The sequence below is a fragment of the Ascaphus truei genome, chromosome 3, assembly GCF_040206685.1.
Source record: "Ascaphus truei isolate aAscTru1 chromosome 3, aAscTru1.hap1, whole genome shotgun sequence".
In the NCBI taxonomy this organism is placed as follows: Eukaryota; Metazoa; Chordata; class Amphibia; order Anura; family Ascaphidae; genus Ascaphus; species Ascaphus truei.
In genome coordinates this window covers 6851478-6879033 of record NC_134485.1, presented here as the reverse complement: position 1 = coordinate 6879033, position 27556 = coordinate 6851478, and the positions used below count along the sequence as shown (strand labels likewise).

At 40.3% G+C, this 27556-nt stretch overlaps 1 protein-coding gene across 1 annotated transcript in view; it reads left to right on the top strand.

The window, feature by feature from the left end:
• Positions 1–23982, top strand: part of LOC142491267 (CD226 antigen-like) — a 53707-nt gene extending 29725 nt beyond the window's left edge. Inside the window, exons 3-6 of the mRNA XM_075593570.1 lie at positions 2752–3087; positions 9168–9503; positions 15032–15146; positions 21807–23982. Coding sequence (XP_075449685.1) covers positions 2752–3087; positions 9168–9503; positions 15032–15108 — 749 coding nt within the window. The 3' untranslated portion in view covers positions 15109–15146; positions 21807–23982. The remainder of the gene's footprint in view (positions 1–2751; positions 3088–9167; positions 9504–15031; positions 15147–21806) is intronic.
• Positions 23983–27556: the final 3574 nt, after the last annotated feature.

The following is a 27556-nucleotide window of genomic DNA, read 5'->3' as shown; positions in this document are numbered from 1 at the left end:
AATATGTAAAAAATATAGTTAATAGTAATGTGGACAACTGAGGAAAACAGTGAGGGAGAATGAAAACGTGGGTGTCAATAAATGTTGCTTGAAGAGGTGACCAAGGACAGCATGAGGCAATATCGGAGCTCCAATGGTCACCGCTACCTGGGATGCATATGAACCAGAGACAAAAATGTAAATACCTCTGTGAATCCCTCTTGTAGCACTCCGTTTTCAGTGCCTTAGTCCAGCAAGCAGCGTCGGCGTCATTCATCTCCAATTCAGCTGCGTCTCCTCTCACAAACTCTGTGGAGCTCCCGAGTGCCTGTAGTGCATGTGATCACTTCCGGTCCGTCCGGTACAGGCTCCCTTCTCTCCGCTGGGTTCGCGGAAGATGCAATAGCACACACAGACTCCCATATGGCGTACCCTCCTTCTCTCAGTGCGTCATTCCAATCAAAGAGCATTGCAGGTACAAAAAATGTATTGGCAACAGACTGCAACGTCCAAGAAGCACCCTCAGCTCACCAGATGTGGAAAATTAAAATGCGTTTATTGAACTACATAAAAATGAAAAAGGACAAACAAAATACAAAAAACACACAACCTCCTACGCGTTTCAGGCTCTAAGAGCCCTTTCTCTTGAGAAAGGGCTCTTAGAGCCTGAAACGCGTAGGAGAAAGGGCTCTTAGAGCCTGAAACGCGTAGGAGGTTGTGTGTTTTTTGTATTTTGTTTGTCCTTTTTCATTTTTATGTAGTTCAATAAACGCATTTTAATTTTCCACATCTGGTGAGCTGAGGGTGCTTCTTGGACGTTGCAGTCTGTTGCCAATCCATTTTTCTACCTGCACTCTTTGTTTAGGGTCTCACCTAAGCTCACGACATGACCAGTACAAAATAATTGCACCTGATTTAACATAGGACAAAATGTCACTGCTTTACATAGAATAGAGTGCTATGTCTATGGGAGAGGTATCTATTGCAGTGCACATAACAGAAAGTATACTATAAAGCACAAGTCACCTATGGACTAAGGTAAGCATACAGTATATTTAGTTTGCTTTGCATTTGCCATTATACTGTATTATTTAAAGGGAGGTGTGATTAACCATTTCAATTCCATGACAGAAAGAGGGATCTAAGACTTCCATTGTAGTCCGAGAGATTTATTTTGCAACTTTGCCATGTTCGTTGTACAGTACGTACAGTAATTGGGCGCATTACCTCACACGTATCACTATGCTGCATGGTAAACAGGGCATTAGGGAATGGAATAAAACAAGATATTATAAAACATTTTACAAAATCAAAAGAGGGTCTGTCATGAAATGTCGCATTTCACAGACACTGTCATTTTTTGGGGAAATTGTAGAAGTGGGGGGGGGGGTGAAAAGCTTTTGCATTAAGAAAGGTTTTTCTGTCTGTCAGTCTTTTTACCTTTTTTTTATCGAACACATCAAAATAATTCATTTGTATTGTTTCAAGACATAATAAAACATATAGAAGTGTCCAGTGCACACCACTGAACATCTCCTTATCACCCGCTTCACCACACTAACCGTCTCCATATCACCCGCTTCACCCCACTGCCCATCTTCTTATCACCCGCTTCACCCCACTATCAATCTCCTTATCACCCGCTTCACCCCACTGACCATCTTCTTATCACCCGCTTCACCCCACTAACCATCTCATTATCACACGCTTCACCCCACTGACCATCTCCTTATCACCCGCTTCATCCCACTAACCATCTCCATATCACCTCCTGCACCCCACTGACCATCACTATATCACCTGCTGCACCCCACTGACCATCACTATATCACCCGCTGCACCCCACTGACCAAATCCTTCTTACCAGCCTTCTAAACCTCATCCATTCTTACTCCTCCCGGAACTCAATGCTGGTCGACACTTGTTTGGAGCATAATTTAAGCCGCAATCCTTCTCCCGATTTTCTACCTCCACCTGGGCACATTGTAACATGAAATAAAAGTGCTGAGGAGGAGGACGATGGGTGCAGATGCTTTGGGCATCAAATGATTGGTGCGAAGTTCTGGCCGACATTCAGCTGCGTTTGCAAGAAGGAAAATAGCACTCGTAAGCGGGTGACTGCTTTTTTTCAGCCTTGAATGGGTATATAGGATTTTATTACTATAAATATTAAAAATCATAACGATTATTTCTATCAATGTTGTAGTGTACAATATGTACAGTCGGTCACCAAAATGTATACACACAGTATGCCATGCCTCAAGCTCCTCTCAGTTTTCAAACATTGCTACTAAAAGTTTCCACACTTTAGGGCATATTTGTAGTAGATAAACATTGTAATTCTCAATATTTTAGCCTAAACGTGCTACTCCATAAAACAGACCCAGCGTTGGAAGACATGTTAAAAACAATTCAGCTAAATGGGCCATAAGAAGTTTTTCATCACCTAAGGATATCTTATTGAGTAGCACTGCTTAATAACCACAGCCTTTGTTTCGATTACTACCTAACAACTGAAACTTTATGTGATACAAAAACTAAAATGATTAAAAGTTCCTTTTAGGTTAAATCATAAAGGCTCCAACTGGCCTTGTGTAAATCACTTATATATTAACTTATCCTAACCATCCAGGATAATCTTACTGTAAAATCAGTGGGACTCGTGATGAGATTGTTTCTGCAAGGACTCAGTATGCAGTATGTGCAGGTGCTATAATAAAGTATAGTAAATATTACATCTAATAATAATAATGTGTTTTTCTGACTTAACAGATGAGGTGTTGACTGAAAAGGAAAGTTCAGTGAAACTACATGAAACGGTGACCTTAAAATGTGTTCTGAGGAAACCGCAAACCGTTCTTCAAGTGACGTGGCAGAAGATTTCGGGAAAGAATAACAATGTAACTAATGTGGCCACATACAGTACCAGGAGCGGAGCCAATGTCATTGGTAAATACCGGGACCTGCTAAACATCACCCATTTGGGCTTAAATGAGACCGCTATCACAGTGTGGAGAACCAGCATTGAAGACGCAGGATGCTACCGCTGTCTCTTTAATGTTTTTCCAGTTGGTGCCATTAATGGAGAAACCTGTCTGTCTATCTCTGGTAAGAATATCCCCAACGCATTTGGTGTCACTTCCTGAACAACACTAGTTATCGTATCAAATACATATTTATACTGTATCTGATTTTATTATTTCTATCTAGATATTTTTTTTAATGTGTCTGGTTAGTCAAGTTTAACCATTTAAAACAGCCAAAGGCTATCCAGGGACTGTTCTATCCCCCAAACTGCGGCTTTTACGTTCTTCAGAACAGAAAAAACATCTATCCGGCCCTGTGACAGTGCGACCTCACTCTTGGGTCAGTAAGGGTCTCTCATAGTTATATAGTTACATAGTAGATGAGGTTGAAAAAAGACATAGGTCCATCAAGTTCAACCTGTGCTAAATTTAGACAACAGATACTTTATCCTATTTCTATACTTACTTATTGATCCAGAGAAAGGCAAACAAAAAACCCCATTAAGGGGAAACATTAATTCCTTCCTGACTCCAAGAATTGGAAAGTGAATCAGAAAGTGAATCACACCACTTATTTCATAGAACATCATTGTTCATTTAGGCAGACAATGGAAACAGCTTCTCAGGCACTTAAAGGGACAGGGCAATATCTATCCAGTTAAAGTCCTTAGCTTAGCTTTGGAGGAAAGTCCAACTCCATCCCTTCCTCTGGGAGATCACTTCCTCCTGGCTCCTTTCCTTTGCAGGCTGTGGTGTCCTGCAGTTTCCAGAGAAATCCCTCGGGACAACTTGCTCTCTCCAGCTCAGGAACAGGAAGCACTCTACCCAAGCAACTTCCTGTCTTTTAAAGGGCTATCTTTCTCAAGAGCTAATTGCCAACTGCCTAGCATCTTGCAGCTCTGGTGTGGTCTCCTGAGCCTGCACAGTGAGAGACGTAACTTTTCACTCTCACATTTACAAAATCCATTAACTTGCATCCAAGTTAAAGGAAGTTAAAACATGTTTAACTGTGTTCTATGCGTCTCACTATAATAAATAATGAGGGTTGCCTCTGAATTTACCAGGCAAATTGGTTCCTTTTCTGCGGCACTATGTTTAAGCTCAAACACTAAGCCTGGGGTTCTGCTTTGGACTTTCCCCAAATGCTTGATCATCGTTTCTCACCAAATCGCCAATAGTGACTGAATAGAGACCCAAAATAATGGGGATCGTAAAAAAACAAAAAAAAAACAGCCAACATAAAAAATATGGATATGAAGCAAAATCCTATCCCCAAAAAACTAATTTACATACTACAGTATAGAAAAAAAATCCTAATACTGAAAACATCATAGGGGAAGTAACAACAATATGTATAGTCAAGTTTGCAGGGGAAAATAAAAAAACATGAAAAGATATGCCAGATGATCCTAGAATAAAACAATACACACTTTTGAAAAGACCACCAGAGTGCCGGCTTGTTATTTGATTCTCAGTTTATACACACTCATTGAGGAGCCTTGTGCACCTGGGACATATATCTAAGTGTTACTGTGAGTGCTCCTTTTCCCTTATTGCATGAGATATATAGAGCATGCAGTGCTCCTTTGGGAAGGCTCTAAGGATCAGATATACCGGTAATATAAGTGCTAAGGATGTCGCTTTTCTTGATCTAGTAGTCAGAAAAAATCGGCAAGAGTATTATCACACATACGTACGTTACAAAAAAAAAAAGACTGCTACTAATAGTTTATTCATGGCTTGAAGTTAACATTTACTGGCCGGCCCTGATTAGAGGAATACCCACTGTTCTATTTCTAGAAAAAAAATTACCGGTGGGTATTTAAACGATAAATCAAAATATCTGGCTCATAGATTTCTCCAGAGAGGCTATTCTAAACGTATTATATAGGAGGGATATATGAGGGCAAAGAATTCAATGGGGAATAATCATTTTAGGGGGGATACAAACAAATACACTTAGATTTGTCAGTGAATATGGCACACATTGGGTGAATGTACAGAAAATATTACAAAACATTGGAATATTCAATCCAGATTAAAAAAAATAAAAACATTTAGGTACTTTCTGCCAGATGACCACCAGGAGATCCCCCAATCTGAGGAATTTGCAAGTGAAAAGTCATGTTTCCCCAAATTCAGGAATAATAAACCCATCTTAATAATTAAGAAAATAATTGGCTGTTATCCTTGTAAAGGATGTAAAGCTTGTATATGCTGTAACAAGTAAAAATACCAATTCTGAGCACATTTACATATCTCAGACAGGTCTACAAACCTGCCTTTCCACAATCACTCGTAACATACAATGCAGCCACTGTAGCCAGGGATTCTGGGTAATGACATGCAAATGAGCACTTACCGTTTTGCTTCTTACCCATTTTAACATACATTCCTATAAGTGTACTGTATGCCTGATGCAATACATGCCTTTTTCAGCACAGCATGGGTTAAAAAGAAGCAAGAATGTCTCTGATAGGGAAGACAGGAGATGTTTTGCAATTAAATCCTACATTAATTATAGAATTCAAACAATATGTAGGTAAAAACAAGAGATCATTTAGGAGGAGAATCCTACAATATGTTTATGACATTATAAATTACAATATAAAAAGTAATTGTGGCATGGCACTTTTATTATATACATCAAGGTCAAATTAAATCATTGATAATAATAGGGGATCTTGATAAGAGGTTATTCCAGCATGAGGCCAGGAAGATTTATGTTTTAGGAACTCTGTCCCCAGAAGGGTTAATTGAAGAAATCTAAACATGCTGCTTTTCTGTGTAGATTTGAGGCCATCTCTGTAAAGTGAACTGTGGGAGATCTGTTGATTTTTTTGCTTGTTGTTTATGTCTAAGTATTTATTCCAAAAGGTATATATACGAAATGAACGAAGGGAACCAGGTACAATATCAGTGCTTCACAAACCTCTGTGGTAATGGCTATAATGGTAATGACCAAAAATCAAAGATTCTACGTTCTTAATATACATATAAATGACTCCCTCCATTGTAGCTAGGGTTGTATCTAATTTCAGTTTGTGAGTAGGGACTATAGTGGTCTGGTAGATATGGTACATACTCACGATTAGGTATGAACTGCGGTCGGCAAGGCTGAAGACTGAGAATCATTGGCCTACTGTGGTCTCAAGAATCACAATCCGCCTTTCGAGGACAAACCTTAGAGTAACCACCAAGATCAACCGTCATCCACTATTCTTCTAAAATGCCTATAAAATCAAGTAGCACCCCGGGTGTATCGCTCTACTCACAGGATCCCTGCCGGTGGAAGTACCACTGGTGTGCTTCTGCCGTGTAGAATAGATATGAAAAAAAAGAAGAAGAAAGTAGTGGTACACAGCGAGATGAATAAAGGGTTTGAGTGCTTAAAATATGCTGATAAAAGTATTTATTTTACACATAGCATTAATGATGCACAGAGTAAGCCTCTAATGCATTTCGTGCCACTAATGGCTATATCAAAGAGTAGGTAACCTACGCTACTTCCTATGTTAAAAAATCATCCCACACTGGAAGTTCTGCCCAATGAGCCCGGGTAAACATGCCCACCTGCAAATAGGGAAGAGTACGGGGGATAAAACAACCTCCATGAATAACATTGGCTTCAGTTCTTGTGTAGGAAAGTTGCGTACAACCAATACCATAAGTGCCAAACAAGACTAATAAGCAAAACGAATACAGGCATACATATACTAAAAATACCTTGTTGGTAATGGTAAACTAAAAACTATATGTGTTTGTATGTTAGATAAATAATTTAGTGATTTCTTCATTAATAGAGTGCACGACAAAAATATATAACTATTATCCATGGTCATACAAAGGGCAGGACCACCAATTTCAAGATCAGTGTAATATGTAATGGTTCTAGGGAGACAAAAGGGACCCCTGAAATCCCTAAACAGTAAATATAATCTCTAAACACTAAATATAATCTCTAAACACTAAATATAATCTCCGCTCTCACAATAGAAAAACTAAAGCAAGATTGGAGATCACCAAAACATTGTATTTTACTGCTTACACTTTAAATAAAAAAATAGCAAACGCAGAGGTTATACAACCGCACATCACGAATACGCTGTACAACATTTACAGAAAAGTCAATAACAAAGTGGGGCAACATCAACATTTCAGGGTAAGGACACTTTTTACTGGCCCGGTCCCACACAATAAGAAAAGAAAATGTAGTACTTCCCTTGAATAGATCCTCCTCAAGTCCAATGTATAGAGTGGTGGCAGAAGCCATGCGGTCCGTGACCGGATGGTTCGCTTCTGTGCTGAGCACGGACCAGAGGAAAGGGTCCTTACCCTGAAACATTAACGCCGCCCCCTTTATTATTGACAATTGACTCTCATTTGGCCTTAGACCTATTGAATTTCTGCACTATATTTTGCGCTTTTTTCTTAGTGTCCCCCTATAAGCTTTGTCTTTTGACTTTTTACCTCCTTCTTATCTTTTTTGGTTTGTCTTGTCTTTCCTTACTCTTTCATCTACTACCTACTGTAGGTCATTATCTGCACTTTAGTATCCTCTGCGCATTTACAAGATTGGGATATAGACACCACTTGGTTATTTTCTATTGTGTGCTTTTTGTAAAAGTTTTATAGCGTATTCGTGATGTGAGGCTGTATAACCCCTGTGTTTGTTATTTTTTACTTGAGCAGTAAAATACAATTTTTTGCTGATTTCCATTGTTGCTTTAATTTTTCTGTTGCGAGTGTGGAGATCATATATTATATTATATTATCCATGTTGGATATAAACACAAATCTTTTTGTATATATCTGTTAAATACAAGCATATTTCATTAGCCCAGAAACCTATATATCTTGCGTCTACAGTGCTTTTTAATTGTATACGAAACCATAATGGCCAAGGGCATTAACCCCTTACACGAATTAGGAGTGCCCTGAGGGGGGCTTTAGGGGTTCCAGTCCAGGCGGCTTTGGCTGGAATCCGCCCTTACTTGGCTGCTGTGGGCATTTTGGTTATTGGCAGCCTGTTCTATTGGCTGCACTTGTTCCAGGGCTTAAATAGCAGTCAGTGACTTCCAGCCCCTGCCTGAGCATTGCATACGTTTTCCTGTGTTCCTGGCACCTTGGGTTCTAGTTACTGAGCCTTCCTTGTTCGTGAGTCTTCTTTGTTCGTGAGTCTTCCTTGTTCGTGAGTCTTCCTTGTTCGTGAGTCTTCCTTGTTCGTGAGCCTTCCCTGTGTCTTGGCCATCTTGGGCTCTAGTAGCTGAACCTTCCTTGTTCGTGAGCCTTCCCTGTTCCTGAGGCTAGCCTGTTGCTGTGCCTAGCCTGTTGCTGAGCCTTCCTTGTTCGGAAGCCATCCCTGTGGCTTCCCTGTTCATTTGGTATCCCTGTTGCTGACCCTGGACTGTGATCCTGCCCTTGCTGCCTGCCGCCTGCCCTGCTGACCCTTTGCCTGTTGCCTCGACTTTGCACCATTGCCACCAGACCTGACCTCCTGCCTGCTTACTGACTACGGATACTCTAACAGGACTCTGTCCCTGGGCTCTGGTCGGTAAATTTGCATCCCTACCTCAGCCCTTGGGGTCGGCTTCCTGATCGGAGACGAGCACCATCACAGGGGCTACATATACTAAGCAGTGTTAATGCATTAGATACCTTCCATCTCCAGAAGAAACGGTGTAATTGAATGGACCATATGATTTCTTCCAGTGTCTGAAGGTGTCTTATGGAATATCTCCTCTCTGTAAATATGTTCCCAAGCTGAGAAATAAAAATTATATTAATAAAGTGCTATTGGTTTAATCATTAAAGCCTCACTGGCCTTGTATAAATAATTCAGATCTTAACGTCCTCACTATTTGATACACACTTAGGGCCATATTCTATAATTGCTGGAAATTGCTTTTCGGACCATTTGTGGACAGAAATCACCATGTAAGTCTACGTGGATTTTCAGTCAAAACGTCCAGAATGACCTCTACGGCCGATACAGAATTACCTCCTTAAAACCAGTGGGGATTAATAAAGATACATTATTTCTAGAATGACTTAGTGAATAACCCTGTTTATAGCACGTGCATATGTTATAATATAGTATAAACAATAAGTATTGTAGTTATTTTTTAGTCATAAACTATTTTTTTTCTCCTGACTTGACAGACGAGGTGTTGACTGAAAACAACAAATCCTTGAAACTACATGAAACTGTGACATTAAAATGTGTCCTGAGGAACCCACAAAACGTTCGTCAAGTGACGTGGCAGAAGATTTCGGGAAAGAATAACAATGTAACTAATGTGGCCACATACAGTACCAGGAGCGGAGCCAATGTCATTGGTATATACCAGGACCTGCTAAACATCACCCATTTGGGCTTAAATGAGACCGCTATCACAGTGTGGAGAACCAGCATTGAAGATGCAGGATGCTACCGCTGTCTCTTTAATGTTTTTCCAGTTGGTGCCATTAATGGAGAAACCTGTCTGTCTATCTCTGGTAAGAATATCCCCAACGCATTTGGTGTCACTTCCTGAACAACACTTCCTTTGTAATGTCAGACGTAACATATTCATATTTTACTACTTTTGATTTTTTTTTTTTGTACATGCAAATGAATGGAAGTTAAAAACACTATTACGGCTGTGTTAAGGCTTAGATAAACTTAACCCCATTAAACAAGCTTTGATATCGCAAGCTTTAAAATAACAAGCAAAATTTAGTTACAGTTGTATCACTCTATTCACTAAGAACTATTTGTTTATAAAATATATATGTATTAGCTATGCAGTAGATAATGTTTCCTTGAAAATAAGCAATGAAATTGTGGGGTGGGAGGTTACTATGACAATGTTTTACCATATGGTTATTGAATAAGATTTGTTACTATACTCTTATCAGCAAATTGTTAACCCCTTTGATGCCTGAGGCTACAAATGCTGGTCAAATTAATGCCTCCAAGCACTAAAAAGGGGTTAAATAATTACTTAAACACCCTACTATTACCTTACCTCCCATCTTCAATGCCAAAGAAGCAAAGCATTGTCTGGCATATTCCTATAGCAAACAGAAGGGCTGAAAAAATGTCTGACAGCATTAGTAAGAGGGGTGACCACACGTTAAATCCAACCATATGAGTGATTTGGCTGAAGCCTTTGGTTATGCTATTTCAGTTAACAGAAAATATTTAATTTCTTCAGGTGTGATAGCTAATAGGAGTAACTGCTGTACTATGAACACAGAGAAGCCAGGAATACTTCTACAGGCTTCTACTAATTACTCTATTTCTGGCCCTCCTTACTTTGTGATACAATATACTGTAGTAACAAAGCCACTGCTATTGCATCAATAGTCAGAAAACATTGGGGCATTCTGTCCTTAGACCCACATATTCCAAATATTGTATCCTCAGACCCTAAAATTGTATCTACTGCACCGACACACTTTATTCGAGCAAATACCCAGTATGTACCTGGCAGATACCTGGAATGCGCCGCTCCTCACCTCTGACAAGCCCCGTTGCGTTTGCCTTCCCAGCCTGGGTTCATGCCTGGCTGATGGGCGGCTGATCTGTTAAATGATAATGATTAGGATTTAATAGGCTGCAATGCTTCGCGTGTCTACCAGATGGCATAAATTCATGAATTGTAATGCAGTATATATATATATACTGTGCAGTATTGCAGCCAGCGGGAATAAAATGCTTCAATCCCTGCCTGAAAAATAACCCAATGCACTCGGGCAGAAAACAGTCACAAACCTCAATACACCCGGGTATACCTGAATTCGTGGGACTAGCCGAGCTCGAATAAAGTGTGTCGCCAGTGTAAAAAGTCACAAACACTAGGTACAGTAATCTAGTATCACCTAGTATGTTTCATACTCCAAAATGTGGTCATAATAAAAGTTTCCTAAAAGAATTCACTATAATGCACTCCTACTTAATTTAAAATTTAACTTTTAATATATTTCCATAAAACATATATTACCAAAAACGTCGTGTATTGTGCATTAAAAATAAATTAAATTGACAGTAACTAGCGTCTGTGTCAGTGAATGTGTGTTGGAGTGGTCTCAACCGACAATTGGTAGTAGAAGCTACAGGACACAGAACGCTGCTTAGTCAGGGTATAAACCCCTCTGGGGCACCTATGAGATCAGGTACACAAGTGATATGCACACTCAGTGACTAAGATGTATCGTAAGGCTACAGCAGTCCTGCTTAGACTTGTAAACCACAGAGCACTTGAGGATGTTAATTATACATGTATTGCCATCCAATATATAAAAAAGTGCTACTGATAGTATATTGATGGAGGGTGAATGATTCACAGCATAGTGAAACAAATGTTCACAGCATATTGATCATTGAATCATTCTACAGCACACTCCAAATGGTTAAATCATATAAAGAGCAGGCATGCTTGCACACTGAGTGTAGGTGGAGTACCCAATTCAGATCTACATAGATAAATCCAGGAGACTACAGATCACTACATAAAAGCAGCTCCAAGTAGGAGACTGACAACATGGCGCGTCCAACGCGCGTTTCCCTCCAGCAAAGGAGCTTCCTCAGGGACAAATTTGCTTGGGGAAGGAGGAATGAACCCTTATATACCCTCACAGTACCTTGATTACAGATTGAACAAGTTTACACCTGTTGCACATGCGCAGTTGGTCCGTTGTCAAACTGCACCCCTCAAATTACACAAATGCTAGTTTATTAAGCATTTGTGTAATTTGAGGGGTGCAGTTTGACAACGGACCAACTGCGCATGTGCAACAGGTGTAAACTTGTTCAATCTGTAATCAAGGTACTGTGAGGGTATATAAGGGTTCATTCCTCCTTCCCCAAGCAAATTTGTCCCTGAGGAAGCTCCTTTGCTGGAGGGAAACGCGCGTTGGACGCGCCATGTTGTCAGTCTCCTACTTGGAGCTGCTTTTATGTAGTGATCTGTAGTCTCCTGGATTTATCTATGTAGATCTGAATTGGGTACTCCACCTACACTCAGTGTGCAAGCATGCCTGCTCTTTATATGATTTAACCATTTGGAGTGTGCTGTAGAATGATTCAATGATCAATATGCTGTGAACATTTGTTTCACTATGCTGTGAATCATTCACCCTCCATCAATATACTATCAGTAGCACTTTTATATATATTGGATGTCAATACATGTATAATTAACATCCTCAAGTGCTCTGTGGTTTACAAGTCTAAGCAGGACTGCTGTAGCCTTACGATACATCTTAGTCACTGAGTGTGCATATCACTTGTGTACCTGATCTCATAGGTGCCCCAGAGGGGTTTATACCCTGACTAAGCAGCGTTCTGTGTCCTGTAGCTTCTACTACCAATTGTCGGTTGAGACCACTCCAACACACATTCACTGACACAGACGCTAGTTACTGTCAATTTAATTTATTTTTAATGCACAATACACGACGTTTTTGGTAATATATGTTTTATGGAAATATATTAAAAGTTAAATTTTAAATTAAGTAGGAGTGCATTATAGTGAATTCTTTTAGGAGACACATCTACTCTGTGTTTTCCTTTCCCCCCTTTTCTGATTCACTTGTCAGTTCACAGTTTGCACCCACTTTTTTGGATTACCATTTATTTATTCATTATTTGCTTCAATTAGTGTGGTTTTGTGATCACTCCCTAACCCTAGTGTTTCTTCCATAATAAAAGTTTGTTCCCACATTAAGTACTGTAGGTTCATTTAAATGTCGCCGTTTTAAGATATGTCCTTATTTACAAAAAAACTCAGAGCCCTGAGAATAAAGACAAAACAAGAAATGTTATGATAAAATCCTATGATACAGGCCAAATTAATTATGTCATTTATCTTTTGCTGTGTGGTTGTAACAAACGATATGTGGGGTTACCAACGAGACCACTGAAAATATGAACCATGCAGCACTTAAGATTTATCTCTAGAGAGATAAGAATCAACCAGTTTAAAAACATTTCCTCAATTGCTCATTAGGCTCTTTGAATTCATTAAAATGTCTTGTATATCACTGAACATGTTCCTGTTCCCAGATGGGGAGGAAACAGGGTTAATCTATTATACCAGAGGGTCATTTTGGATTTTTACCCTCAATACTTTTTATTACCATACTGTATGGTTTAAACACAAAGTGGGATCTTAAGTGCTTTCGTTGATTCTATATATCATATACTGTCTCATCTATGATCTTATAACTACATTTCTGTTTAGAAAATAATACTATGTACGATGTTAAGATTAAAAACGGGCAACAACACTACATTCTTTAAGTCATACCTACAGATCTAGCAAAGAAGACAGTCTCTGTCACTGGGGTAATCTGTGATAATGTAACAGTGGCTTCCCCAGCACCAGGGGATTAATGCTGGAGGGGGGGGGGGGGCCCAATCTGGAAGCATATTGGGCCGGGAGAAAGTAAGCCTAGATACATCCAGACCCCGAGGTTGGGCTTTTGGTGGGTCGGGAGTGAGACCATTTTATGAGTGGGGCCATTGACTTCTATACCCATAAAAAGATGAAACAGTGAGTAGTGAGATATCTGATATATCTGGGAAATGTATTCTCTCTGTCTCCTCCCCAATCTCTTTTTCTGCCTCTGTCTTTCCTTCTCTACAGCAAAAGTCCTATTTCAGGGTAATGATGGGAGTAATGCCAAATTATAAATCACGTCACATTTTTTAATATAACGCGGTTTTCCTGAAATAATTGTATGTACCCAATTAAGGACATAACTTTTGAATATAATTACTGTAAAGAACCTAATGGCTAGAGCAGGAAGAACAGGATGGCGCCCAGAGTGTGGTCGTAGGGAAAGGCTGAGAGTCACAGAGTTGTTGTTGGTCAGGATAGACAAATGTAGTACAATGGAAGAGGCAGAAGGTCAGGCCAGCCGAGGTCAGGTCAGGTGGTAAATAGGACAATGGTATAACAGGTGTGCATCAGGCCAAGCAGAACGCAACAATGTAGTCAGGCAGGTCGGGGTCAGGGCAGGCAGTAGTCATGAGCATAGTCAGGCAGAAGATAGGCAGCAGGCACGTCAGACGATAGATGCTCTGGTAGCAAGGCTGGATGCAATGTCAGTAGCACAGTGATCTGGAAACCTGGAAGGGGAAATGGTCAACTTATAAAGGAAGCCAGGGGGAGGGAGTGTCCACAAGGATGATTTGCAACAGGTTTAAGTGGCAAAGCTTAAATGTATGTTGTGGCGGGTGAACTCTTCTGCAGCTGGTTTATCTCATTGCAGAGGTCGGGGGCCTGAGCCTGTCGGCCTTACAATTCCCTGTGTAAATAAGGAGTTAATTTAGGGAAAATAAGGGCCATATTTGTTTTAGATAACAACACATTAATTGCTCTGATTTAAAGCTGCAGTTCAAGCAATATCCTACATGTGTGTTTTTTTTAAATAAATCAGTTCTATATTATGAGAAAATACTTGTAGCGCTTAATAAAAAAATAAACAATTTTAAGGACTTTTTTAATGTATTCTAATGTTTGCTACATTAGAATACATTAAAAATGTCTTTAAAATTGTTTATTTTTTTATTCCTATAAAATTTTTGTTCCTATAGCAACCATTTACAAAGTCACATCCCCTTCCCCTTCTGAAACAGCATCACATTTTGAGCCCTGCCCTCTCTAGCACTGAACCAATTGAATCTCGTGTCTACCTGGTCACGTGATCTTCCTCACAGAACTTTGGCTGTCAGTGCAGCATAAGATTACCCAAGATGCATTTAGTGAACCCCCAGCTGAATTTTAGTGATCGATTACAGGAGAACGGATCGATCAGCAACTTAGCTAATCACTTGTCAGTGTGCAGATTGTATTGATGCACATATTGAATTAAAAAAAAATAATAATTGGAAAACGACAGCTTGAACTGCAGCTTTAACTGTGTTTTGTGAATACGAAATGAAATATCAGTACATTTTGTTATAAATTATTCAACAATTCTGTTTTGTAACCTGTTGCTTTTACCTTTTGTTTTGTGTCTGTTTGTTTCCTTAGACACTGGATCCAGCCTCCAACCCATCAAATTAGTATTAATAACCGCGATGATATTAGTGATGTGGCATTGCCAATAGTATATTGTCATGCGAAGAGAAGCAACAGGGCGGGACGAGTAAGTAATACATGTCATTGTTACGTATCAAGCAATTCATGTAAAAGTTACCTTTTCTCCATACAGTATAAATAGATCCGTCCTCCTCCCTTCCTTTGTTGTTCTTCTGTATATAGTTTTTCCATGACCTTCTGCTCAGGGCGGAACTTAGTCCCCGATCACACAGATGTAGCCAATGTTATTACTCGCGTTCATGCGGTCCGTCAACTCTACTGCACTATTACTGAATGCTTTACACGTGCCAGTGTGTTTAATCTTGTTAACACATGCAATACATAGCAAATCATTTCTAGAATTATAGGTAATTGAGGTAATAACATTGGCTGCATCTGAACCAAAACGTAGATTTTAAGTACCTCCTCCATAAAAGCACTCCTGTGCCCATGTAAATCTGTGATTAAGGGGGCTAGCTTTACACACTGCTATGCGGCAAGATAGACGGGACAATATTACATGATTTTATTTGTATGTAATATATTTGTTAAAATGCTATTGTGGCTGCTATACGTGGGTGAGCTGCCCAGAAAGGGAGTGTAAAAGAATCTCGGAGTATAAATCCTCCATTAGAAAACCCCACGCTAACACTCCCACAGAAGACTGGAGATGGGAGGAAATTCCACGTATATCTGAATCCAAGGCGGACTGCCCAGTTCCTTTCAGCCACGGATTTACGTGGATTCGTTTTTATTTTGTGTCACTGATTTGGAATGAGAACCTGCAAACTGAATCCGAATCTGAATCCGACATACGGAATTATCACAGGAAGGGGAGGAGTATATAACTATTGTTGAATCAGATGTCGGATTCGATATAATCTCGTACCGTGGAATGGATTTACGTTAAATCCAACGTCGGATTATTTAAAATCCGAGCCTTTGTAGTTAGATTGGAGAGAACTCGCGGCAGCTAACATCGCTGAAATACCACTTCAGATTTCAGCATGCGGATTGGATTTGGTCTGAAATGCTCGGGAAAATCAGCGGATCGGATTCTGAGCACTAAACTGCTGTACTATGATATATTCTTTTTATCTCTCCCTTTTGTCTCCACGTGGTTTGCACTTTTTCTTTTAGATGTTTATTTCAATCAAGGAAAACTCTAAGGAGATTGTCAAGAAGAAGCTGCATGGTGGATATTAAATAGGGAAGCCCTTAACTACTTATTATTTACTGAATAATATCTAGATCTTTGCGCTGCCTGTAATGAAAATGGCAGATAATATTCAGTATTTTAATAAACCTGTCACACCAGAGGTTAATTTTAGTTACCAGATGCCTTCAAAATACATTAATTGTTTTTATGGAAAGTCAAGACCTGGCCTAGTTTTTATGTTCGTCCAGAAGGGGAGGTTAGATAAGAATGACCCTCTCTAAGATGATTGGGGGATTGAAATATGGAGTCACAACTTCTTTTGAGAGCAGAAATAAACACAGAAACCCTGTAATGTCTCCTGATATACATTCTTGGAGGTTCTGCAGAATGTCGGTGTGTGACCGGGACGACAGTCCAAATGTTGTGCACGTTTACTAAATGTGAAATATCATGGGTTTAACAAAAAATTTTAGTTAAAAATTTACAAGTTTAACCCATAGACCCCCCACCCAATCGCAGATCAGCTCCTCACCCCTACCACATGCAGCACTTATCACCTGAGATCAGACTCCAAAAGACTGTTCATGGTCCCAAGGCTCAACAAAGTATCTGGACGTTCCTCCTTCTCCTACCGTGCACCCCAAAACTGGAACAACCTACCAGAGACTCTCACATCCAGCACCAGTTTAAGTTCTTTCAAATCTAATGCTGTCTCACATTTTAATCTGGTATGTAACTGTTTCATACACTGGCGACACAGTTTATTACACTGCGGCCAGATCCGCAAGCCGGGAGATTTCCCGGCTTGCTAGTGGCCGCCCCTCGGCGTGCCGCGCGTCATAGACGCGCGGTCACGCGTCTTCGGGAGCGTGCGCCCCCTGCACGCGCGTCCAGGGGCTCCCCGAGGGAGCCCTGGTGTCCCGCGATCGCGGGACAGCGGCAGGGGGTTCCGGGGGACCCGGCGGACCCGGCAGCGGTAGGGAGAGCGCCCCGATCGGAGGGCGCTCTTCCGCTGCTTCGGCGCGCGCCCGTCACTCTCGGGCGCGCGCCAGGCTACTGCTGCGGCACAGAACGGGCAAATGCTCGAATAAACTGTGCCGCAGCAGTACGCCCATAATATATATTTTCTTTTACTGCGCACGCAATGTCTTGTATATAATGTACACCCTGTTCATTTATGTAACTGTATTTGTAACAATGTATTATTTGTTTTACTCTGTGCCCAGGACATACTTGAAAACGAGAGGTAACTCTCAATGTATTACTTCCTGGTAAAATATTTTATAAATAAATAAATAAGGTGTTCTGTGGTCTGGCTACATGTCTCGGTGTGGTGCATACCTGCTGGCAACAGGATGGACTGAGTCTCCCGCGATGACATGGGGACAACAGGACAGGTTTCTGGGGTGAATGCCTTCATTCTTCTTCTAATGGTGCAGCGCCTCCATCTGTAGTAGGCCCCAGGGATGCAGGATGGAATCCCTACCGCAGAATCCCCTCCCAGGGATGAGAGATTCCAGTCTCACACAATAGGTCTTTTTCCAATTAGCAGCAGCTCTTTATTTCTCTCTCTCAGCAGCAGCAGACAGGTACAATCAATATACACAGCCAGCTAGCTTTTCTCCTTGAGAATGTCCCTGCCTCCACTCTGGACCTAGGGCCATCCAGAGTGGGTCTAGCTCTTCCCTTACCCCCTAAGCAGGGTAAGAGGTATTTGGTCCACCTCACTATCAGCTCTACTCATAGGCTGCTCACGCTTCTCTTCTCTAGCTAACTCATAACTCCTCACAGACTAGTGTCAGACTTGACAACCACTAGACTCTTGTGACACACTAAATAGGAAGTGACACTGCTCTTTGTAGCTTCCGGTAGGCACCGCCGCTGTGTCGCTTGATTGGACACAAGGTCAGGTGAGCTACCTTCACTGACTCAGTACAGTGTCAGAAATAGGGAAAATCCATGATTACTCCTGGCAACCTGCCATTAACAGGGATTATGCACAGGAGGAGGATAGAAATATAGCACCTAATCTTACCAGTGCTACCCAAGCATTACAGGTGGCCTGGAAGAAGCCACTGTCAGGCGAAACAGCTGTTGGGCATAACCGCATGAGGGTCTAGGAGCAGGTGGCGTGATATCCAAACACTTCTGGACACGATCCGATCCTGCTGCGCGGCCCTCATTTCTCTCACACTGACCAGCTACATCAGCATCTCCTGCACTAAGCATTAAGCAGTAACGGAGACATCAGTGGAGTTACTAGCAGCAAGAGGGGGAATCAGAATCATATGCCTAGTATTGCACAATGTACAGGCATTTTGCTTCATAGCCTTGCCAGACCTGCCACTTTATATTTTTATAGTTACAGGGTGAATAACTACTTAAAGATTTATCTCCCCACTAACCAAACTTCCAGGTATTATCTGTGGGGATATGTGTTGACTGCAGAGTCAGTGTCTAGCTGATAAAACCAGGGGCAATCAGAATCATTTGCCTAGTATGGCACAAAGGTACAGACAGGTTGATTCATACCCCTGCCAGACCTGCCATTCTGTGGTCATATTTACATACTGTAAGTACAGAGCAAACAACTGCAGTAAGGTTTATCTTTATTAACCATATTGGACTGCAGAGTTCGGTAGCATCTAGCCGATTAACCACGGGGAATCAGAATCACCTGCCAAGTACTGCATATGTACAGACAGGTTTTATTTATGTATTTATTTATAAAATATTTTACCAGGAAGTAATACATTGAGAGTTACCTCTCGTTTTCAAGTATGTCCTGGGCACAGAGTAAAACAAATAATACATGGTTACGAGTACAGTTACATAAATGAACAAGGTATACATTATATATAAGACATTGCGTGCACAGTTAAAGAAAATATATATTATGAGCGTATGAAACAGTTACAGACCAGATTAAAGTGTGAGACAGCCTTAGATTTGAAAGAACTTAAGCTGGTGGTGGATATGAGAGTCTCTGGTAGGTTGTTCCAGTTTTGGGGTGCACAGAAGGAGAAGGAGGAACGTCCAGATACTTTGTTGAGCCTTGGGACCATGAATAGTCTTTTGGAGTCTGATCTCAGGTGATAGGTACTGCATGTGGTAGGGGTGAGGAGCTTGTTCAGGTAGCTGGGTAGCTTGCCCAGAAAGTATTTGAGGGTGAGACAGGAAAGGTGAACTTTGCGCCTAGACTCTAGTGATGACCAATCTAGTTCTTTGAGCATTTCGCAGTGATGTGTGTTGTAGTTGCATTGGAGAACAAAACGACAAATTGAATTGTAGAGGGTGTCAAGTTTGCTAAGGTGGGTTTGAGGAGCCGAGCCATATACTATGTCTCCATAGTCAATAATTGGTTGATTCATACCCTTGCCAGATCTGCCACTCTGGTTTCATGTGTATATAATTTGGTAGACTGACAGAGGCAGTCAGTATCTAGTTGCTCATTTCAGAAACTATTAATATCTGGTCAATAGAAGTAAAATATGTCATATGTCAAATGGGTATATTCTACTTTTATTTAGGCAATGAGCTATAGGTTGGTTCTCCAATACACAGAACAAACGGTGAATAGCTTCTGCCAAGCACCTAAGCTCTGCTGTTTAAAAACCTATTGAGTCAGGGGAATTAGAATCAACTGCCCCATTCAGGCGGTCTGATTCAGACCCCTGCACCAACTATTTATCTCTAATAGGGTCTTCTACAATCATACATCTATTGGAACAACTATTTACAATATTATACTCATTCCCTTGTTAACAGAGATCTCTCTGGGGCAACCAAGACTGCAACATCAGTTCTAATTAGTCTTGTGAGCTTTCAATCAGAGAATTGAAATTGTCAAGTATTTATTTTAATTAAGCCAGATACTAATTGGCAACTTAATCTCTGTTTAGAAGACTCTAGTTTGTAAGTGTTTCTAAAATAAGTGCACTATACTAACAGAAAGAAAGAAGCAACCAGACTGCTATTAATAATCCTTTTTGAGATACTAGTGGGCCATTAAGCTATAGGCAGGTTTTCCAATTAATAGAACCTACTGTGAATAGCTTCCACCAGACACCCTTAATATCTCTGCAAACGGCTCATATTGCCAAGAGATTTAGATTCACCTGCCACCTGCCTGATCAACACCCCTGTACAAACTTGACATTTGATACTGTCAGCTGAATAAAGCTGACTTATAGTCATTGTCAATATTGACCATACATAGCTCATTAAGATATTACAGTGACATTAGTCACAGACATTAGTCTTTTCTATTGCTTTGAAGCTAGACAACAGGATTATATATATCCATCATTAGCAGCGTCTGTATCAGCGGCATACACTCATCAGTTACATGCATTTGTGAATTTTAATTGATTTGAAAAGTTTGAGCGAATTTATTTTATGATGTATTAAAGTTTAGTTTTAGTTTTATATCTACAGTATCATACAAATACCCTGTACATTCAAGTATTTGTGCTTACACATTGAATCTAGTCCCCACCTGTCAGGCCATCATCATCCCTAGACATGATGAACACGGTTTATAAGATATTTTGATAAGAGATACTGTACCTCAGCCGGTATGAACACTAGCAAAGTGCCAATTAAATATATACACCAGTTCATATTTGGGATTTCTTAGGAGTGCACCAATCAAAAGGATATCTCTCTTTTCTTCTCCCTCTCTCTATATACAGATGGATATTTGTAACATTTATGATAAAAAAAAATCAAATAATGCCAAACACTTCATGTTTATGAAGTTGTAATGGACATATATCCATTTGTCACTGAAACTTTGGAGTAAGCCTAAATATAGTCTCTTTACATGTGGCAAACTCTCATGAACATATTGAAATGAATCATGTTCTTCTACGTATTATAGGAATAACAATATTGGATATATTATTCAGTATGTGAAGGCAGCTTTTTATTCAAAAGAAAGTTATTTTTTTCTTTAAGCCATAAAAATATCATCCAAAGATTGATGAAAGGGGGGGGGGGGGGGGGTAAGGGATATGCCCAGAAGGTGACCTCATGCTAGTTCCGATGCAGGAAGTTAAGATATAAGGCATGTAATTGATATATGAAATCAGAAATTCAACATAGAGGTGTGTTTTGACTAATGAAAGTGTGGATGTCCATATTCTCAACTTCAAGCCCCCTCTGAAGAAATCTGAGGAGGTTACGTGGTAAAGTAATTAGATAAATCTATGTTACCCCCTTTTATTTTATTAAACTGTCTGCATTTATTGTACTGTATATTTTTGTAATAATCTTTTTCTTTTACCCATGCACTGTACTATACAGTACTTGTATATATGAAATCTAAAATGTAATAAGTAAATCTTTGGGCTCTGATTGAATGTAACATGGTTAGAAGAGAGTAGTTGTATTTTCTGACACATTTTGCTACAACACAAATGTGTCAGCTGGATAGCTGTATGTATTAACCATTGTCACATACTCACAGGTGTGCCAATCGTGACACTGCCTACATATTATTTTGCTATTTTTCTGACAAGGACTGTTTCTTGTAACTCACTTTCTCCTCCTCTTTGTGTTCCTCAGGTATATCAAGCTTGATCTACTATATTATCTGAGGAAGAGTTGGTGTTCCAGAGTTATACCGTACGTGAAGATAGTTGCAAAGAAATAGAATAGTTGAAATATTTGTAGGCTGAACATTGACTCATTTTCAACCATTTCTACTCCTCAAGTGGAATACTAAGGGCCGTGCCCTAAATTCTTTAGTAGTGAAAGGTCACTACCTTCAACCTTCCGACAAATAGAAACAAGACTGAGAATTGATTAAAGCGACTTTACCTGTCTTATGCCCTCTAATGTTTGAGTTGCCTGTGATATACTGTAACGCATGGACATGACTAATTGTAGGTGCACTAACCTAACCTCTGTTGGCGTAATTTCTCCATACAACTGACTGACATGACCGGATGTGTATTATACATATCTAGCCAGACTTAGGCTGCGCTTATAGTGCGTGTGACGGCGACAAGATGGATGATGTCACGTCGCCATCGCCGCTAGCGAAATTGTAATTCGATTTCCGGCGACATCGCGGGCGACCAGGTCTTTGATTGGTCCAGAGGCTGTCACATGTGGTGACAGCCTCTGAAAAATCAAATTTGACCGGCTTCAAAAATTTGCGTCGATCCATCGCGTCGCGCTTACTAAGCACACGTGATGGCGGCAATACATTTGTTTTACCACGACGTCGCGTCGCGGGCACCATAAGCAGAGCCTTACTGTTTTCGGTGCCGCAATCGCGTGCGGCCACTGGACGGCACGGCAGCCACGCACGATCACGGCCCACAAAAACAGAAAGTGGCCCGGGAGGATTAACTATGCGGCACCCCTGCTTCTGAATGGGACCCTGCAGCACTATCCTCCACTTCATGGGCCATCAAGAACGAAAGTAACCTTTTAGATGAGCTGTTTTTGGTGCCGCAGATTTTTGCATTTTGGTCTGCGGTGCTGAACAGTAAGTCTTTACATGAACTACTGTATGAAGAATTTGGGTTGCATGGACACCCTTCAGTAGCTAGTGATACTATATAATAGTACGTATTAGTCACTGTGGACGCTTGTACAGTATACACTTTCTGGGCCTTACCTGTCTTACTTTAAGTAATGTTTGTCAAGTTTTCTATCGGAAGAAAAGTTATGAGGAGCACTATATGAGTCAGTATGTGGAGATTTTTTGCTATGCCTCCCTCTGCCCTATGGTGTTCTTATCCCCTTCAGCCACACTTAACATTTGGGGACTCTTATGGTGGTTTTGTAAGTATACTGCTCTGATGCCGCTTCCAAACATTGGGCGTGCCAGCGCATGTGACGTACACCGTATGTTCATAGGGCACTAAAAGGGATTAAGTGAGTTTCCAAATATGACATGATATCAAGTGACTTACAGTAGGCTTTTATTAGTAAACTTACATTTAGGTTTTGACATATAAATATCTTTTTTTTGAGATGTTAGTATTATTCTTTCTGACACAAGTGGGGCCACTTAGGGGCAGATTCACTAAGCCACAATGCAGAGTATTGTACCGTAATTTGGCATTAATGGACATGCCGATGTCAGGTAACTCCTGATAGGGGTGTGATACCCTGCATCATGACTTAGTGGGACCCGGTGTTAGAGTTTTGCTGCTATACTAAGGTTCACTACTGCTTGCTATGCCCTTTAATGGACCAACTCAAGAGTTATTGAAAGTTGTACAGCAGTTGTAGACAAATTTATGAGATTGTACAAATCTCATCTTGCACTGATTCTATAAGGGATTGTTTTTTGTTGAACTACAGTACATTGTTCTATTTTTTATATTGAAATAGCAGGTTACGTACAGTGTGAGTTTCGGATTGGATAAGATTCATGTCATTATGGCTAAAAGAACAAAGAATGTTCACAGCTCTCAGACATCAGTATGCAAAGTGTCGTTTGTAATATTAGTATATTAGTATTAATATATTGTAGTAATTGTGATAATGAGTTAATTAGAGATATCACATTCCAGGAAAAACAGTTGTGAACAAAAGTACACATAGAAAATCTTTGATAGCCAGAGGGATGGTTAATAAGGATTCTTTAACGGGTTCTGAAAGATTTTAGTTGCATTTTACATCACATTCCTACAGTACGTTTTTGAAGAAACAGTATTTTGTTGTGTGCATACTGTGTTATTTTTCCTAATTTTACAGTATTAAACAAAACACATGTACAGTATTCCCTGTAATGTTTGCCTTTTTGTCCAACCTGGAGATTTAGAGTTATTTTCTACTATAAGGGATTTATATTTCCTTTTGTTTCTATTTATTATTATCGTTTATTAAAAATGCATCTGCATATTCTGTAGCGCAGTGCAATGGTGTTGGAGGGAGAAAAACAATCAAATAACAAATATTGTAACAGTATGTGAGGGAGGCCCTGCCCCAAAGAGCTTACACTCTATAAGAAAGTGTAAGTAGAAACATAGGGTACAGGAGCATAAGGGCCATTCTATAGTGGCTGGGTGTGCTACGCCCTGCGCGCGACACGGCAGTTATAGATGGCTGAGGTTAGTCAGCCCTTCTATACAAGGGTCGCGCGCGCACGGCAGGCAGCGGGGAGCCGACAGACAGCGGCGAAGACGGGAAAATAATCTTATATAACAGACCTAAGACGGTTGGTGTGTTTCAGATTGTCAGAGCAGCTTTAACATCAGCGAATGGCAGCAAACAACTGACACCCTTTGGCTGCCGTCATTTTGTCTTCTCTGTCTCCCGAGGCATACAAGACACGTGAATGTGCTCACAAGTGATATTTTTATTTGCTGTATGATATATATATGGTGGAGGATTTCTGTCACTTTTGAACTCACCATAACTTTAATGTGTGGTTGAAACCTATTCCAACTTTGCTTTGCAAATCCAGTATAACCAGTCTCAGGGTGAAACAGCTGTCAGTGAGTAGGGATACTGGCTCTGCACTTCTGTAACCCAGGCTGTGCAATGTGACAAACATATGCTTAGCTCAGCTACATTCAATCTGAACCCCTTCAGTGTACATCTGCATCGCCCCAAAGACGCCGGATTGGGTTCCCCGAGAGCTGCTCCTCACTACACAGAACCAGAGTGCTAAGGGTTAACATTTGCTTATACTATGTGGAATGTCAATCCCATGCACTGGAATGTTAATGGGCCAAGAGGACAAAGGACTTTGAATTCACAGTTGCATTCTCAAGTCTCAGGGACCACCGGGCAGCAGGGAAGGGCATATCGGTGCTAGTGATGCTTGCAAATCGCAGAGACCACCCCGAACCTGGGTGGTCTCTGAGATTTTCAAGCATCACCAGCGCTGCTGTGCCGTTCCCTGCTGCCTGCACCAAAGAAGTCGAAATCGGAGGCTCCCATTCTCTGAAACGTTATTGTGACGTCACCTGCTGGTGAACCCAGAAGTGAGATGCTCGAGGAGAATGGAATCAGCTGAGCACCAGCAGGATGCCGTCACTGTCAGACCCAGAGTGGTCTAAATGCTTGTGCTATACCTGGAGTGAGTGAGTTGAATGAGTTCACTGCTCTCCTATGTTTTAATCATAAAGTTGTGTTACACTATCCTACCTCTTCTTTTTGTTGTATGATTTGGAGAGTTCCTGTTCCATTTACCACTGATCCAGACCAGATGATAATCTGAAAACAAAAGGAAAAAATGGGGGAGCACAGGTTGAGGGGAGGAATATTGAGTCAAGCTGTCTCAGGTGTATTAATCCCTGAGACAATTCACGTGGGGGAAATTTGAAGTGTATAAATATTCAAAACACTTACACGGCCTTGTGCAAATGCTGTCGCATCAAGGTTTCTTTCTGTCTTTTCTTTTCTTCTTGTGTTAATTTTCTTTTCTTCTTTCTCCGTCTGTGTTCTTCTCCTCTTTGTTTTTGGTCTAGTGTGGCCCTCGGAATAAATAAATGAATGAAAGTTATAGAGGGTGATGGAAAAATAATCACAAACTACTCCAAATGTATATAAACCCAGAAACTACTGCAAACACTCACACGGGCACGTGTGAGTGCAATCTTGTGGGAGGTATCTTTTCCTTCTACTAGCAAGGGGGTCAATCAAAAGTAATCTTTCTAAAGAATCACAATGAAAGATGAAAAGGGAGGTCAAGGGATATCATATGAATAAAAATACACTACACTCACACGGCCAAGTGTGAGTACACACTTGGAAAGGTGTCTTTATGCTTTTTCTGTAATCTCCAAATGTTGATCCTGGTGTATGAAGACGGAAGGTTCCTGTCATGGGTTGGTGAGTGTAAGGAATAAATCTCTCACATTTTGAGAAGCCACGGTCTTTATTAAAAAATTAAATAACACAACAAAAATAAAACATAAAAATGCTAGGAACTAGGAGAGTTAAAAGCGCTAAAAGAGAAGAACAGCCAGTCCTTAAGGAAAATAGTTCAGGCCGCGTGGTACGCAGCTGACTGTATCCGCGTCCGGATGCAGTGCAGTGCCTCCGTTGTCCCACTCCGGACGTGGCTGTGAATGTTCAAAAAGCTAGGGGTTTTTCGAGCTACGCGTTTCGCCCTTCTTGGGCTTCCTCAGGCTCCGTAGATAGGAGGGGTACTGCTCATGACGGTATTTATATACACTCCGGCTACCCAATCTCCTACAACCCCAATCATCTGCCATCTGGTGCTTGCTTAATTTAATTAAAGCATCGGATGGGCCTCCCCTTAAAGAGAGACATGCTTCCCAATTCTATACATGATCCAACAGTTGCTATTCCTTAAAAAATACTCTAAAAAGGTCTAATTCTGGTACATTTTCAGTTAGTGTTAAACACATAGAAATTAATTCCCGATATTATGGACTTATAGACATTACTATTTATCAATATACAGTTGAACCTTCTATGGTTTTTTCTCCTAATTTGATCTTGATACATTTTTGTTTATAGTTAGGCACATAAAACTTAAATCGCAATAATCTAAATGTATTAACATTTCCATCTATTAATATATATAATTAATTAAATCTTGTGTAATCATAAAACTAAATCCCATACAATTTGGTTTAATCAAGGCTATATTGGTGTGAAAAACTAAAGTGAATATCAATATTAATAATATACCATATGGTATCGATGTACAAAAAAATAAAAAAGTGATCATGTAAAATAATAAACCTATTATAATTGGTCAAAATAGCAAAATAATTTAACCTGAAATAACCATAATACTAAAGGTCTAAATCGACATGATATAAGAATGAAGTGTTTTTATAAGTGATGTTAATAATGCAAACAACAAATTTTATACAAATATAATTAAAATACAAATTTCATCCAAAAAATATATATCTAAAAATGACTCGAAGTGACTTAAAATAACCCAATGCTGATGTTGGAATGATCTGTGGAAGAGACACGGTGATCAATGTCTAATGCTCATAATCTAAAATATCCTTAGACAAGGAATACTATCCGTGTTATTTCAGGCTCATGTTACTGTTGGGGGGTAGGTTTTGCATATTGGTGACTAAATGAAGGCTCTCAGATCTATGTCAATATTTAGACTCATTGGAGCCAAAGTCTTCATTCTGTAAATCCAATATGTCTCACGTTGACAGAGTTTTTCCAGTCGGTCCCCACCCCTCCAGTGTGAATCCACTCTTTCGATTCCCTTAAAAATAAGGCCTTCCGGGTTCCCTTCATGATGTAAACTAAAATGTCTAGAGACGTTGTGGGTCATTACCTGCCTGCGTATGTTCCCCATATGCTCGAATACGCGGACTCTCAACGGTCTTGAGGTACAGCCT